Source organism: Eptatretus burgeri, chromosome 16 (assembly GCF_056783735.1).
Source record: "Eptatretus burgeri isolate ZD-2024b chromosome 16, Ebu_testis_v1, whole genome shotgun sequence".
In the NCBI taxonomy this organism is placed as follows: domain Eukaryota; kingdom Metazoa; phylum Chordata; class Myxini; order Myxiniformes; family Myxinidae; genus Eptatretus; species Eptatretus burgeri.
Genome location: NC_140976.1, coordinates 59,680,521 through 59,696,550, shown reverse-complemented (window position 1 = coordinate 59,696,550; position 16,030 = coordinate 59,680,521). Strand labels below are relative to the sequence as shown.

Here is a 16,030-nt window from a genome sequence, read left to right as displayed (position 1 = left end):
TGATTGGAACAGACCCTGAAGACCTTTAAGACTTTTAATACCCTTATAGACCCCTTGGATCCTTTGGACCCTTCGATCTCTTAGACGCTTTAGAGTTTGACCTTTACACCCTTTCGACACATTTGACTCTTTAGAACTGTATACCTTTTTAGCCCCTTCAGACCCTTTAGACCCCTTCGACGCTTTAGACCGTTTTGACCACAAAGACCATTAAAGACCTTTTAAACCCTTACAATTATTGGAACATAACCTTGAGACTCTTAGAACCCTTAAGACCCATACAGACCCCTTTCGACCACTTAGACACCTTAGTCCTGTAAACCTTTGGACCTGTAAGACCCCTTTAAACACTCACCACACAAACATCAAAAGAGCTGTTAGGGTTTAAAAGGTCTTTAATGGTATTTGTGGTCAAAACGTTCTAAAGCGTCGAAACGGTCTAGCAATATACAGACTATACTTTTTTCAGCAAGTAATGCACAAACTCTACCCACCTCGAGGGTGGGTACTCTGTTGTAACATTAATTTATGAGTATGAAACAAACATACAGGGTGAAACAGAAACATTTGGGCTACTTAAATACAACAAACTATTTATGTAGCTTCAGTGTTTGTGTCACCCTGTACATGCTGTACTGTCGAACCCCTGTCCTTCCCGAACCTTTGGCGTGTTTAATGGCATTAACTTTTATTGTAAATCTCGTGTTTGTGCAATGGCCCTTACTTTATTAAGTGGCATCACACAATCGTGACTGAACTATTCTAAAGGGATGAATGAGAGGCAAAAAACAAGGTCCATGGTTTCCATGTTATCAGTAATCAAGGTGAAAACTTGCTGTACTGGGACTGATTTTTGACGCAAACTAATGAGATGGTACAGTATTTTACAATTGACTGCTCTTGGTGAGGCCAAGCTACACTTGCAGCCAGCCATGTTGAGTGATTTCAGACAGTCGTCCTTAAAGCATCCGCTCAAGCTGTTCATTCATATCTGGTCTGCAGAATGCAAGTAGGTTGCAAATTAATAATAAAACCATGGCTGTAATAGGCAGGGGGTTCAATTATTGGAACAATATTGTAATAGAACCGGTCTTTCCCCAAGGGACCAGATCCTGTCTCACTCCCTGTCAAGGGACAAGAGATTAACTGCACGAGACACTGAACTGGAGGTGCTACTGCACACTGGTGGTAAACCGCGGCATGGTGGTATTACTGTTCATCAATTTGGTTCAAGTGCCAAGATTGTTGGTGCGATTATTCCTCCATGAGTAATTTAATCACACTGGAGGCATGATCATGTCTCAAATTCCACAGCTACTCGAGTTTGAAAAAACTTGAAGGATTTATTTCACAAGGACAAGGGGACACGCAGTAAGCAAAATAATCAATGGGGAAGAGACAGAGACAAATATGACGGAACCTACTTAACTCGACAAAGAAGGACTCAATGCCGAACCTTAAACTAATCTTATCATGCAGACTCAGACAAGAACATAGGACAGATGTAGAAGTTCTTGCTGGCCTTTTATTTGGAGGGGCATTGGGAAGCATAGCGTGGGCACGCTGGTCAGGGCACTGCTGTTTGCTCTGTCTCATATTGCCTTGTACTGCCAGCTCTCAACTCTGACTCAACTCCAACTCTTAACTGCCTGAATGTGGCTTAGGAAAATGCCCTTTAAAGTTTTTGTATGCCAGGTCATCAGTTCATTGCTTATTTGTGAGTCATCAGTGACGGCGTAAACAGAAACGCGCACCACCGAGGCTCCCAGAAATGTACCACGTGCAGAACCAGTAACAGTCATCGTATAAATATCGTAAGGCCCAATCACATCTCTTTAGGCCAGGGGTTAGAACACTTTTCATTCTTTGAACTCGATACTACTTTGGCCAACATTGTCAATTCTGCCCAAAGTTCCTGCACTCTGCAATGTCAAAAGAGCATTTCACCACGTCTGCCATTTTATCGTCCAAGCTTTGACAGAGCTGCTAGCATATGATGACATTATTAGACCAATTAATTCTACCACCTAAATTAATAATACAATAGATGTACACAAGAAAACAGTCGAATACCTGCATGTTGAGCTGCAATCAACCTTGATTTGCTGTCTTGCAGATTATCAAATTGTTAACTTTCAATCTTGTATTTATACTCTGTAAATGCTGCAATAACGCTGCATTGTAGATAATAACAATAATACGATCACAAAAATAATGCACTCAATGGAGGTGCAAACTTATGCTGATTTTTCTCTCAGTGCAGTGCAATACCGCCCAAGAGGACATGAACCTCTATTGTCGCATGAGCTCGGTGATAAAACATAGTCCTGTGCTTGTAGTTGTCCTCGTTAGCTCATAGTTGAACTCATCTGAGACATTCCCAACATGAAGCTCTGTGATAAATTTGGCAATTATAATTGCCCACACTGTGTTGTTATTGTGCCGACAAACAGACAAACAAACACATAAATGGGATCATCACAACACACACACACACCTGGCCTACGGTCACAGCATGAATAACAATAATAACTTGGAAGAATCATCAAAATAACCCACCCCTCTATTTCCACAATCAACCACTGAAAGAGGTTCAATCCCAAGAACTTCTGGGCCTTGCCAACAGCTACGACCTCTCCCGGGAAGATCATATATCACTGTTGGCCTCCAACACCAGCCACAAAGTGGAAATCCTCCATCATACCATCCTTCTCTAGTAAATCTGAACTTCTCACAGGCTGCAAGGCTTTTGTCCACAGCAAAATGGAGTATTGCTTTCCTTGATCAGCTGGTTCCCTGCTTCACATACATCTCTTTCCTACGTGCTCTGGAATCCAAAGATCTCATCATCGGTATCTCCCACAAGGAAAATGAAGAATAGAGCCTGCAACTCCTTCATCACAGAGAGGATAGGGCCCTCTGAATTATATCGCTTCATCTCGGATTTTGCTTGGTCTGTTCTTTCATCACTCCACCTCTTTCTACTCCCTCAAGATCACACACGTTCTTCTTGCAACATGGCCCATGTGGAAATTTTAAAATCCACCTCTTCCTTTGTACCTCTCTTTGCCTGCTTATCGAACCTCCTGCAGTCAATTCAATTCCACTCTTCCCTCCAAGGCTTGAAGTCGGCAGTGCACCACCATCCTCCACCTTGCTTACTTTGCTTATGATCCTGTTATGCCTGGCGGAATACGGAGCCTCTCAGGGAACTCGTGCCTCTTTCGTTTGCCTTGGGCTCACTGACAGATTGTCGTCCAGGTGGTTTCGATCTCCCTCAGGTCCTTTTCCTCCGTACGCTGCCAGTTCCCTGTAGGTCATCCGACCCTTCATCGACCTTCAGGTTTCCAGTATATCGCTCTTTTTGTGATGATGTTGTCTATACGCAGTCCATGGCCAATCGATTTCCACCTCATTTTAGTTTCCTCCATTATCTTTTTCCTTCCAGTCCTCTCTACCTCCTTCCTGCTCACTCTATCTGGCCAGAAGTTTCTGAAAAATTATTTTTGTGTCAACTATAAATCAAGGATTCTAGTTTTCCATCCTCCATCATTACCTGTGAAGTTTTCTTTCCACATTAACTCTCATATACCTCAGCCTCATCTACTTAAAGGTTGTTTTTCTTCATTTCTATCTTCTTTCTCCTCCTTTTTGCACATTTTCTTATTGATTCCACATGTATGTATGTATGTCAGTGTGTTGTCTTCGACCCTATGTCATCTCACTCTCCCTTGAGCCAATACCATGTACTAAAAACAGTTTCTTCAATATAAATCTGATAATAATAGTAATATTGACACGGTTTGTGGTCTGTTTCAGCTCCACAAGAACATCGTGTTACATTATCACCATCCACACAAACATGTCCCTTCCTTTTTGTTGACATTCCAGCAACAGGTGCTGATGGTCAAGTTATAATGATTTTGATGTCTAAATGACGTGGTGCAAAATTGTACAGCAGGGCTTCTGTCTTCACCCACAAAACTCAAAGTTATATTGCCCTTGATGCCTTTGCCTGGATCTTTATCTTCTTGAATATGACAGCTTAGCTGCCAGGAAGCAATCATTTTGTTGGGGCAGGACGACGCCGCTGATGCTGTACCCCTATACCAGGACACCGGTACTCATTTTGCTGACCTCAGAAGGATGACAGGACCGGGCGTAGTGGCGTGCGCCTGTAATCCGGCTACTCGGAGGCTTGGGTTGGAGGATCGCTTGAAGACGGGAGCTCTGCACTGGGCCGCGCAATGAGAGGGTGGAGGGCAGCCCGGAATCATGGCGAAACCCAATCCTTATCCCTGTGTCGTAAGAGGCGACCAGGGTTGCGTCAGGAAGGGCATCCGGCGTAAAACCTGTGCCAAATCAGAATGCGGATCATAACGGATGATCCGCTGTGGCGACCCCTAACGGGAGCAGCCGAAAGACGAACAACAACAACAGAAGGATGACAGGCTGAGTAAACCACACCTGGTGTTAATTCAGCAGCCAACAAGTCTCAAACTGAGGATGCTAAAATCCCAAGCCAGCCACCCTAACCACTAAGTCAACACCAGGCTTTTTGCCTCAAAAAAAAGCGGTGGATAACAAACTCTATCTCAAAAGTGCTTGATGAAAGAATTTTTACATTTTGTACTTGGACAGCACAACGCCCTTAAAAGGTTTTCCAATATTTATGGCAACTTATTTATTAATTTAATTACAGTTTGCAGTCTGTTCATCAATTTACTATCAACATGATCAAAATGAATCAAAATGACATTGTTGAAAAAGAATAACTCGAAAACAAAATCTCAACCATTGAACTTGTCACTGCTAATTTGTGTTTTCATCCTTTGTAGGTGATTGTCCAACGATGTTTGGCAGCAAAGAATATGAGTCACGTGAAGGCTGGGTGTATTCTTTGTGGATACCTCAAATTGCTACCCATGTTTCTGATGGTCATGCCAGGAATGATCAGCAGGATTTTATACACAGGTATATGACCATGTCACCCTTGAACAAGCAACTTCTGTGTGATCTTCCTTGGCTAGTGGCTGTTCCGATCATTGATAACGTCTGATCATCGATGTGCCTTGATGATTTATTTTGTTCACTGTTCATATTTGACTCCTTTCTTCATGTCGAGGGTTAATCCAATCAATTTGTGAATTATTACACTTCCTTTCTCCATTCTTTTAACTCTCCGTTGTTCCACCCTTCCCCTAATGATTTTAACTTATCTCTGACTTAAAAAAAAATTTAATTCCAGTTTGCAATGCATGTTTGTGCTCCATCAATCGTTCTATTTTTCCAACTTCAGTGCCAATTCACCCCACCTCCTCAAATCTACCTCCTAAATCCTTCCCTGTTATACCCTCTCCTTACAACTCCCATCTTGCATCTCATCCTACCTCCTCTCTTAGCACCTCTCCACTGTCCTCTGCTTTACTAACTGCTCCTCCTCTCGTGTCCAAAACTGTGTGGTTTTCAAACATCTGTGGCCTCTGAAACAACCGATCAAATATCTCACTCTTTCAATCAGAAAACTACTCAATATCTCAAACATGCTCTTTCTATCCTCTCATCACACCATACCCTCTTCCCAACCCCTCAAATCTTGTTCCTCCCCATGCCTGCTCCCTTAATCACCATGCCACTACCAAGTCTCATCCTTCCCCTCTCCCCATCTCTCTCCTTGCCCTCCTCTCCCATGGCCATGCCTGCTTTCATCGTCTCCCCTCCTTCTTAAAGCTTCCCTCTCATCCCTCCCTCTTAAATCAGCTGCTTACTCCCTCTTCAAAGCAAACTTCACACTCTTCCCCCTCCAAGCTTCCCTCACCTTTCTCAAAAGCTCCCCCCACACCTTTCTCCCTCAATTATTTCCCCTCACCATTCTTCCTCCAACCTCCCCCCTCACTCCCCCTTTTCAAAGTTGCACCCCCTCACATCCACAAAGCTGCCTCCTTCCCCTGCCCTCTCTCTTCCAACTCATTCCTCCACCTTCTCTAATCTTCGAATTTATTCTGCCACCTCTCTTATTATTCCCCACTGTACCTCAACCCATCAACACCGAGCCTTTTGTCCTCCTCCCCATCCGGCGCTCTCACCTAGCTCTTTTGCAGTCTCCTACACACTGTCAACAACTCTCCCTTCCATCCCCTCTCATCTCTCATCCTACCCTCCCTCTCCCCTCCCCTGCACCGAAAGCCTCCTCCCCTCCCTCTTCCTTCAGAGTGTGGACCTCAAACATCTGGAGCCTTCGCTCTAACCTGACAGATCTCTCCATACAGGTTGCCCCTGGCAAACCAGATATAATCTCCTTAACAGAAACTTTCCTCTTTCAAGACATCTCTGACTCCTTGGTTTCTCTCCCTGGTTACTCCCTCCTCTGGTATGACAGACCTGAGCCTCGTCCTGGTGGCGAAGTTGCTCTCTTTATCAAAAAACTCCATTACTCACTCTCCATGCACTACCCTCTCTACCCCACACTCCAGGAATACCTCTAGCTACGGCTTCCCCTCCACTCCCACCTCTTGTTTATCTGTGTTGTACCATCCACCAAACAGTGATGACTCCATTTCCATCTTACTCGCCAAAAATATGGACCAACTTCTATCTTCTCATCCAAGCTCTCTCTTCCTCATCTGTGGTGACTTCAATTGTCATCATGCCAGTTGGCTGGGTGTGGGTACCTCTCTCACCTGCCATGGCACTTCAGCAAAAGACTTCTGTGACTCATTGCGACCCGACACAACCTGTCAACTTCCCGACCCGGATCTCAGTCAACGGTACTCCATCTCTTCTGGATCTGATTTTGACCAATTTCCCAGAAAATGTCTGCTGCTGTTCTTCTTTTGCTCCAATCGGTTCTTCTGACCATGCGCTTGTTAAAGTGGACATCTCTCTGGCCATTATTAGAGAACCAGCTCAGTGCCGCTGAGTCTGACATTTCACTCAGGCCGACTGGCAGGGACTTCAAGCAGCCATCAAACTTCTAGACTGGATCTCCCATCTCTACTTTCTCTGACATCAACTCATCCTGGGAATTCTTTCAAAGAAATTTGCTGTTTCTCATGCCCAGATTTATCCCATCTCATCTTCAGTTGTCTTACCCTTCCTCCTGCCAAATGGTACACTGAAGCTTGTGGAGAGGCTGTTGTCTTGAAACAACTTGCCTTCGCCTCATGGAAGGCAAATTCAACTGAGAGTAATCTCAGTTTATTCCACAAAGCTCGGAACAAGTGTTTGTTTACCCTCTGGAGAGCCAGAAAACAACATCTTCTAATCTCGAGTCTGAACTCTCAAACGTCTCTCCCTCCTCCAAATCATAGTGGCATCTGGTTAAGTCTATTTCTGGTGTATGTTGCCTCTGCATCCCTCACTTACCTCAAGTGGCTGCACAGCTGAAACTGTCTGTGAAAATGCTGAATGCCAAATCTCTGTGTTTGCTTCTAAATCTTGTATCCCAAACCCATTGCTTTGTCTACCCAAAAATACCCAGTCACACCCAGCTGTTCCTGGACACTGTGTCCTTTTCTCTCAACGAGGTGGAGAGTTTGCTGTTAAACCCTGATTCTGATACTGTAACTGGTCCAGACAGTATCAGCCCTCATGCCCTAAAAACCTGCTGTGCTGCTCTTGCTCACCCTCTCTCTGTTGTATTCACCCTCTCATTTACTCAAGGTCCTCTGCCATCGGCTTAGAAATCAGCAAATATTACCATCCATCCATCCATCCACTGGGACCATACTCTGTGCAGAGCGTTGGTGCTGCCTAAGCAATCTCCTTAGCTATGGGGCACAGTACTGGATGGTTCGCCACTCCGACACAGGATACCAGCAAGCTGGCACTCATTTTGCAGACCTCGGAAGGATAACAGGCAGAGTCAACCCCACCTGGTATTAATTCAACAGCAAAGTGGAATTTGAACAAAGGATCCTAGAATCCCAAGCCCACCACCCTCACCATTAAGCTAACACCAGACATAAACATTACCGCCAAGGAAAAAAAAATGATGCAATGACAGATCTTTTCAACGACAGACCAATCAGCCTACTCCCAATCATCATCAAGGTTATGGAATCCATCGTCACTTCTGACATTAAATCCTTAATCTTCTCCAATGGCTTGATTTCTGATCATCAATTTGGATTCAGACCAGGTCACTCTACCCTTACCTGGATATGCTGCTTGTGCTATCCCAAACAGTGGAGGGAGGTCCTCAATGCCAGACATGACATCAGAGCCATCTTCCTAGACATATCATGAGCATCCGATGCAGTCTGGCACCCTGCTCTGCTCACCAAACTCTCTTCCTTTGGTGTCAAAGGACATCTCCGCTCATGGCTCACAGACTTTCTCTCCTGTCGCAGTCAACGCGTGGAGCTCTTAATGGCTCTCTCTCATCTCCTCTTCCTGTCCAGGCTGCAGTTCTTCAAGGCAGTGTTCTGGGCCCTGTGCTTTTTCTGGTTTTCATCAATGATCTCTCTGACTCTCTGGAAAATCCCCTTTTTCTCTTTGCTGATGACGTCACCCACTGCTGCACCATCTGTCATCGCTCTGATCTGCAAGCAGCAGCCTCTTCACTCTCTGCAGACCTGGATAAAATAACAAGCTAGCCAAACACTTGGAACATGTCTTTCAATCCTGACAAATCTCACACACTCACTATGTCTCTCTGAAAGGACCATCTGGAAAACTCCCATCTACTTTCTCAACAATCCTCTTGAAGAAGTCCTTTCATTCAAGCTTTTGGACCTCTCGATCTGCTCTGATCTTTCCTGGGAAAGTCACATTCCCAAGCTGGCCTCCAAAGTCAGTCGCCGACTGAGCATCCTCCATCGTACAAAGTCCTTCCTTGGCACACCTGAGTTCCTGACCACACACAAAGCTTTCATTTGCAGTCTGATGGACTACTGCTCTCACCTCTCAGCTGGTGCTCCCGCCTTACCCCGAGCTTGCCTTCACGCTGTGAAAACCAAGGCTTTTAGGATCATTGATATCTCCTACGATGAGGCTGAGTCTTTGGGTCTCTTACTCTCTCACCACAGGCAGGTCAGTGGTCTTTCTGTCTTCTACCATCTCCTCTCCGGCCTTGCCCCCCCCCCGGGATTTGTGTATGATCTGTTCCCCTCATATTTCGGCAGGGCACTCAAGATCTGCCAGTAACCCCCTTCTGGTGAAGCTGCCAAAATCACGAATCACTGCTCACCTTCACTCTTTCATTACTCCTTTTTCCCACCTTCGGAATAAACTCCCTCACTCTGTTCAATTCCATTCTTCCCTCCAGGTCTTCAAAAAAGCCGTTCACCACCATGTCATATCTTCCCCCATCCAAAACCATGATCTTTTCTAACCCCAATTAATTCACCCCAAACGTACGTCCTTCAAATTCCCTGCTTTCCTTCCTTAAAGTCCCTGTAGTAGTCACCTTGTTTACCCTATGTACACACTCCACCCCTCTCCCTCACACGGATCTCCTAATGTCTCTGTTCTCTCCTGTTTTGTGATTCCCTCTCCCACCCCTCTTGTCTCCTTCTCCTTTAATATATTTTCTGTGTGTTATCTCTTATATGAGCCTCGACAATGTAGAAGGAAAAAAAATCAAACCCCCTACTTTTGTGAGTACCAGGAAACAAGTGCCACACCAGCTATTGCTGCTTGCATCCTGATCAACAGGAAATGGTGGTGGTGGTGGTGGTGGTGATGATGATGTGAAACACCCTGTTCATCTTGTGCCATGATTTCATGCTTACAGGGTCTCTGGAAAATGGGGTCAATACCCTGATTGAAGGTCTTCAGTGATTTCATTCCTCTCATTTTCTGACAGATGTGGCATTGTAATGGATTGTTAAAGAATGCAATTAATTTGGATGATGTAAATGCTGGTGGTGTCTCGGAAAGACTTTTTAATTTCCTCAGAATGTCTCGTGTTACCTCGAAAAACCTAAGGGTGCAAGAGTGGTACAAGGAAATTACGTTACGTGGAAACTTTCAATCAGGTGTTCTGCACATCCCTCGTGCCAAAGAGGCAATTGGAAAAATCCTTCAACAACTACATTTTTAATCCTACTTGTTCAATTTTTTTTATGGTGGAGAGTATAGAGTTTAAAATCAAGTTTTAAACATTTTCACAAAAGTCAAAAAGAGCACCTTTTAATTTGCTCATTCATGTATACAATTTGAGAACACACACACACACACACACACACACACACACACACACACACACACACACACACACACACACACACACACACACACACACACACACACGTTTCTTGACCATGTCATAGTTACTCTCCGATAGGTTTATCATCTTCACAATGGCTAAATTTTGATAATTCCCTTTCTTTCAGATAAAATTGCTTGTGTTGAACCAGAAAAGTGCCAAGAGTATTGTGGAACTTCAGTCGGATGTTCAAACATTGCTTATCCTACTTTGGTTCTGAATCTTCTACCCAATGGTGAGTGTGGGCTTTCATTCAGTAAATTTCGCTGAAATTTCCATAAGAAAGTCAATCATCCGGGTTTTGTTATTTTTCAGAATTTATGAATATAATTCTTCAATTGCAAAAAGTTTTCTGCTGTTATGACATAATCTTTTTTTTTCTATTTAATTTGAAAGATAATTGAAAGCTTTCCAATTTTATTACAATAATTTTAAGGACACTAGGAAGCCCACTGGCCACTGGTGATATACACTGAGGAAGTGATGATCCATCTTTACTGGTATTTCTTTTTTTTTGTAACAGTTTAGTGTGTGTGTGTGTGTGTGTGTGTGTGTGTGTGTGTGTGTGTGTGTGTGTGTGTGTGTTTTTTTTTTTTTACTATAGGTCAGTTAAGAGTTCAGCCCACAGCTAACATTCTTCACCTCTTCTTCTTAAAAACACTTGGTGGGATCTTTGACATCCACCAGTGATAGTGCGAGCAAACGGTGCCCAGCTTAACGTCCAAATCCGAAGGACGTCTAATTTTGTGCTGCAACACCCTGTCGACAACAATTAAGCACCTGTCTGACACTTTGTAGTCGGACCAATTATCAAACCCAAACTAGACAGGTCAAAGGTGATTGTGCTACCTCTGCATTATCCCCTGAAGACACCAATATATTGTAATGCCATTGTCTGAAAAGTCCTGCCAGAGGTAGACGTACTCCACAGAATGCCGGAGTGATTGGCTCGACTGGAATGTATACGTACAGTAAGCCATGGCACGGCAAAATTTAGTTATTTAGTTTGCACACCAAGATTTTAGTGTGCTCTTATTTCCAAACAATAATTTCATAACACTGGAGGTGTCAACGCTACTCAAAAACCACAGCGATGTTGAATAAAAATAGTGAATTTAATGATAAGAGGGAAGAAAGAAAATAATGCAACTGGAAGGGTACTCGGTAGAGCGCATACCTCTGCCCTGTTATGCCTGATCCACGAGAACATATCGGGCCCAATACATTTTTGAGATATCGTGCTACATATAGTTTTTGGCCCGATCTCTCAATGGTGAAGAACAAACAAACAAACAAACAGACAGAAAAGGGTGAAAACAAAACTTCCTTCACTTTCGGTGGTGGAGGTAATCATGCAGTTCCTGAGTGTGCAAGGAATACAAAGACGAAACCAGATGACCTGCTTATCTAAACAATACAGAATCAACACCAAACCTTAAAATAATAACAGAGACAACAGGATATGGAATAGGAAGAAAGGAGAGGCAGAGGCATACACTTTTCCGAAGCTGAGACGGGTTGGATGATCTCACAGAAGGCGAATCATTTGGGCCAGGTTGAACTTGTTTTGTGCCCATTTGGCATAGTGCAGACGGTTGGCTTGCTGCTTTATGGCAGATACTTTACCGGCCTCACCCCCGGCTGAACTGACTGATAGAACTGACAAGTGCAATTCCTTTCTCTGAGGGTTCTTGACTCGACTCCAACTGGATCAGCATGCCCTCGTGGTGGATTTTAATATTGCTGCACCTGACTTAACTGCCGCTTCTCCGTTCACCACGCTGCCGGCCACGTGACCCTTCACGCTCGGAGAACTGGGCATGATGCCATCAGGTGCCAGCCTCGCCCACTTAGCTGCCATGGCCCCAAAACACTTTCCAAGGAGGAGGTGAAAGTAAATGGAAAACACACAAATGGAGGAAAAGGATACATATGGCTGGCAGGAAGACACGGATCTATCTGCACAAAATCTTGACAGCACTAATTGGGGTAATTAATTATGAGACAACTTATTCTTACATGAATTATGAGATAACTATCTCATTAGTCCATATACTCCATTAGCCAAATTGGCCTTTTTGGATGTGGAAGTTTACCAGAAGCCTGATGGCTACCGAAATATGTCAGTATGCAGGAAACCAAGTCACATAAACAGATGACTGGATTTTAACTCGTGCAACCAAATCACCCACAAATGCAGTGTTGAACTGAGCTTGGCAGCTCTGGCCTGAACTGTGTCTTCTTCCAAAGCCAATGAAATTAAATAAATTAGATTAGTTAGAGGAGGGAGTGCTGCTCAATAATCAATATGGCAAAGGGATAATCCGCACCCGAAAATAACCAAAATATGCAGAAGGGAAGGAGCCAGACACGCTTGGGTATTGTGTACTACCATACTACGTGGGACTTTCCGAAAGGATTGACAAGACAGTACGCAGCACACAGATTGGTGTAGCCTACAAGCCTCTATGCACCATCTGCAATGTAATTTCAAAGCAAAAGGACACAATATCAACCGGTGACAAATCCAAAGTTGTTTACCATTAGTCTTGCAGAGACTATGACCAATTCTACATTGGTGAAACTGAAAGGGATTTGAAACAAAGGCTGGATGAACATGATAGAACAGTTAGGCTTGCAAAGGTGACACAGTCAGCCAAAGTGCATCATTACCTGCAATCTGGCCAGAAATCTGACTTGGATGCGACCTGTGTCCCAGACATGACATCACACAAATGACACAGATCGCTACTGGAGGGCATGGCACGTCAACAGCCAAGAGGGTGGTCTAAACTGGAAAGACCGTGGACATGCACACATAATACACACCTCTGATACAAATGTCAAAAACTGGATGGAACAAACAGCTGGACAAGGCCAGTAAAAAACAACAACACTCAATCCCCAACACCTCACCAACACATGTACAACACCCAACGGAATCTCCACCGATCACGCAATCCACACTTCACCATGCCCAACCTGGATGCGAACCCAGTCATTTTCATACTACGGAAACACAAAAAACAAGAATGAACACACACATTTATTCACCCCCATACATACAATATCAGATCACAAGAATAATAAAAACAGCAGAGCAGCCAATCGATTTGATGATTGGCTTTGGTTTCTTAAGATTCGGCAAAATAAAATTACTCCTCAATTGTCCTATTGCACCAGAACTTGGCCGGAAAGAATTGTCGCCTCGGGAATAAAAGCAGACACGTGCCGAGGCTTGGAGTGTATTGTCCGAGGAAGCTCGCTGGGAAGTGGATGAAACATCACCTGAGACCGGATCTGCTCTTGCATGTTACCCTTGCCGAAGGAGAGGGCATTGCATTTGTTTCCGTTTGTTTGTTTGTTTGTCCATTTGTTTGTTTGTCCGCACAGAACTTTCATGTTTTTCTCTGCAAATGCTTGTCAGATTGAGATGAAATTTTCACCACAGGAGCAACTACTCATGTAAAATGTTTTATTGATAATTATGATGTCATAAGTCACGTGGTGGGGCAGCCATGTTGGTAGAACCCCAAAAAATTTGGACCTCTGTATCGCTGAAACCGCACCAAGGAAAATATTGAAACTTGGCACACAGCAAGTATTCCTCATGGGGAATGAGTGATTTTTTTATGACATCATAGGTGCCTTTGTTATGACGTCATAATCGCATATGTAGAACACTACATCTGATCAGTATGAAAAATTTTGAGGGTCATCTTGGGACAAATGGTCTACAAATTTTTTGATGACGTCATCGGTCACGTGATTCGGCAGCCATTTTTTTTTAACCTTCAAAAATCTTCTCTGATATGGCAAACAGATTGAGGCAAAACTTTACAGGTATGACCAGCAATCCATGAGGAACCAATGATTCACACATATGACATCATAGGTCACATGGTTTGGCAGCCATATTGGATTTACCCAAAAACCTATAAAAATCTTTTTTTCCAGAACAGCTGGACAGATAAAGGGGAAACTTCACATAAACGTTCCCCAAGGCATGGGTGTACAAGTTTGTCAAGGAATAATTGGTAGTTCACATGGTTTGGCAGGCATATTGGATTGAAGAAAATTATAAAAGAATGTTTTTTTTCCTGGAACTGCTTAATCAAGTGATATGAAACTTCAACATTATGATCGAGAAGTGATGCGGAATATACTTTTTAAGCTTTAACTTGATCGGACACATGATTTGGCAGCCAGAATTATTTAATTTTTTGATCTGGGTTCTTTAAAAAAAAGTTTTGATTACTTTTTTGAATGAGGATCACTTGGCTGTGTCTGGATGGGTTTGGGGGTAGAGGAGTAGCAGCTGAAATGCGAATCCTATCCAGATTCCTCCTGATGACTTCATCTTTGCTTTTTGCTTGTTTGGGTTCCTTCTGATAACTCCAATGCAGGACTGTACGTATTTGGTCTTCGATTTGATTTGAATTGAATTTATTTTAATCCCATTCTGAATTTATTTGACGAATAATGAAAAAATGTCGTGGGTCAGGGTCAGGTGTCCGATCAAAGTGGGGTTGCATCAAAGCGGGACGTCTTGGTATCCGGTCATCACTGCCAGCAGTTATAAAGTGGCAGTTCTAATTATGTCTTAGTAATTACATAACACACCAGTACACAAACGCCACACAAAATACACCACACAAAACTACACAAACACCACACAAAACAAGTCCTGGTGAGGGTCTGTAATCTCTGATTGCTCTTCTTCTTGTTTATTACTTGTTTTGCAGAGTAGATCTAGTAAATTTTTGGTTGGGTGTGCCTTTTTCCTTTAAAGTATAATCCCAACTGCCCCAATCTTATCCCATTTCATATTTGTGGCATAATGTTTTGTTTGCATTGACAGGAACAATCAATCGTCTGGGTGGCAGACAGGCTTTTGTTCTTTGCAGATTGTGTGGTTTTACCGTGTGAGACATAATCTGCGGCTGATGCTCATGATTACAACCAGAGGGTGCTAATAACATTTAAACAATGACTGTGGTCATCATTTGTTCGATATTTATACTGTGTGCCATCCTGGTTAGGGTAAATAAGCCCAAATTCAGGACGGCATGCCATTTGAAGTCATGGGGACTCACTCCTATAGAGGGGTCCAAATGTATAACCATGCATTCTCGCCCCTTGGGGTTATGATGTGTGTGTTTGAGTGACCATATGCTTCAGATTTTGGGCTGAGGGGCATGTGTATGCCAACGGGACAGTCTTGTTGGACTGTGTGCTTTGGTCATTGGGTTAAGGTACATGTCCCAAGCTGTTTAAATGTTTCGATTTTTTTTACCATATATATATATATATATATATATATATATATATATATATATATATATATATATATATATATATATATATATATATATATATATATATATATATATATATATATATATAGTGCCTTCATAATGAGGGCAAATAGGCTTGAAATCCGGATAGGCGGCTCCGTTTGATGTTTGACCAAGGATGACCTTAAATCTTTGTCTTTTGACATGAGTAGCCGGGCTGAAGCCTCCGGTTTAGAGGTGACGCTTCGGTCTGCACATGTACAGGACTCACGTCCGTTTGAGATTAGGTGGGAGCGTTTCGTCATGCTCCACACATTTTGGCATGCATCTTTTTTATTTTTTGTTCACCAATTCGAGGCTCGTGGAAGAGCTAATATACAGAACATATATCAGGGCAGGAGAGAAGAGGGGTGGGAGAGAGAAGCACAAAACAGTTTGGAAAAGAGACATTAGGAAATCCTTAGAAGGGAGAAGGATGGAGTGTGTACATGGGGTAAAGAAGATGGCCACTTTAGGGACTTTC

At 43.3% G+C, this 16,030-nt stretch overlaps 1 protein-coding gene and 1 pseudogene across 2 annotated transcripts in view; both read left to right on the top strand.

The window, feature by feature from the left end:
• The window catches only part of LOC147011142 (sodium/glucose cotransporter 1-like), a 144,886-nt gene that overhangs the window by 66,466 nt on the left and 62,390 nt on the right, over positions 1 to 16,030 (top strand). For both annotated transcript variants that reach the window (XR_015052450.1, XM_085859830.1), the window contains exons 9-10: positions 4,839 to 4,974; positions 10,338 to 10,445. Coding sequence is in view for 1 of the 2 variants with exons in the window: in XM_085859830.1 (XP_085715956.1) it covers positions 4,839 to 4,974; positions 10,338 to 10,445 (244 nt within the window). In the remaining variant the exon portion in view is untranslated. The remainder of the gene's footprint in view (positions 1 to 4,838; positions 4,975 to 10,337; positions 10,446 to 16,030) is intronic.
• Positions 4,155 to 4,295, top strand: LOC147011143 (signal recognition particle RNA; annotated as a pseudogene).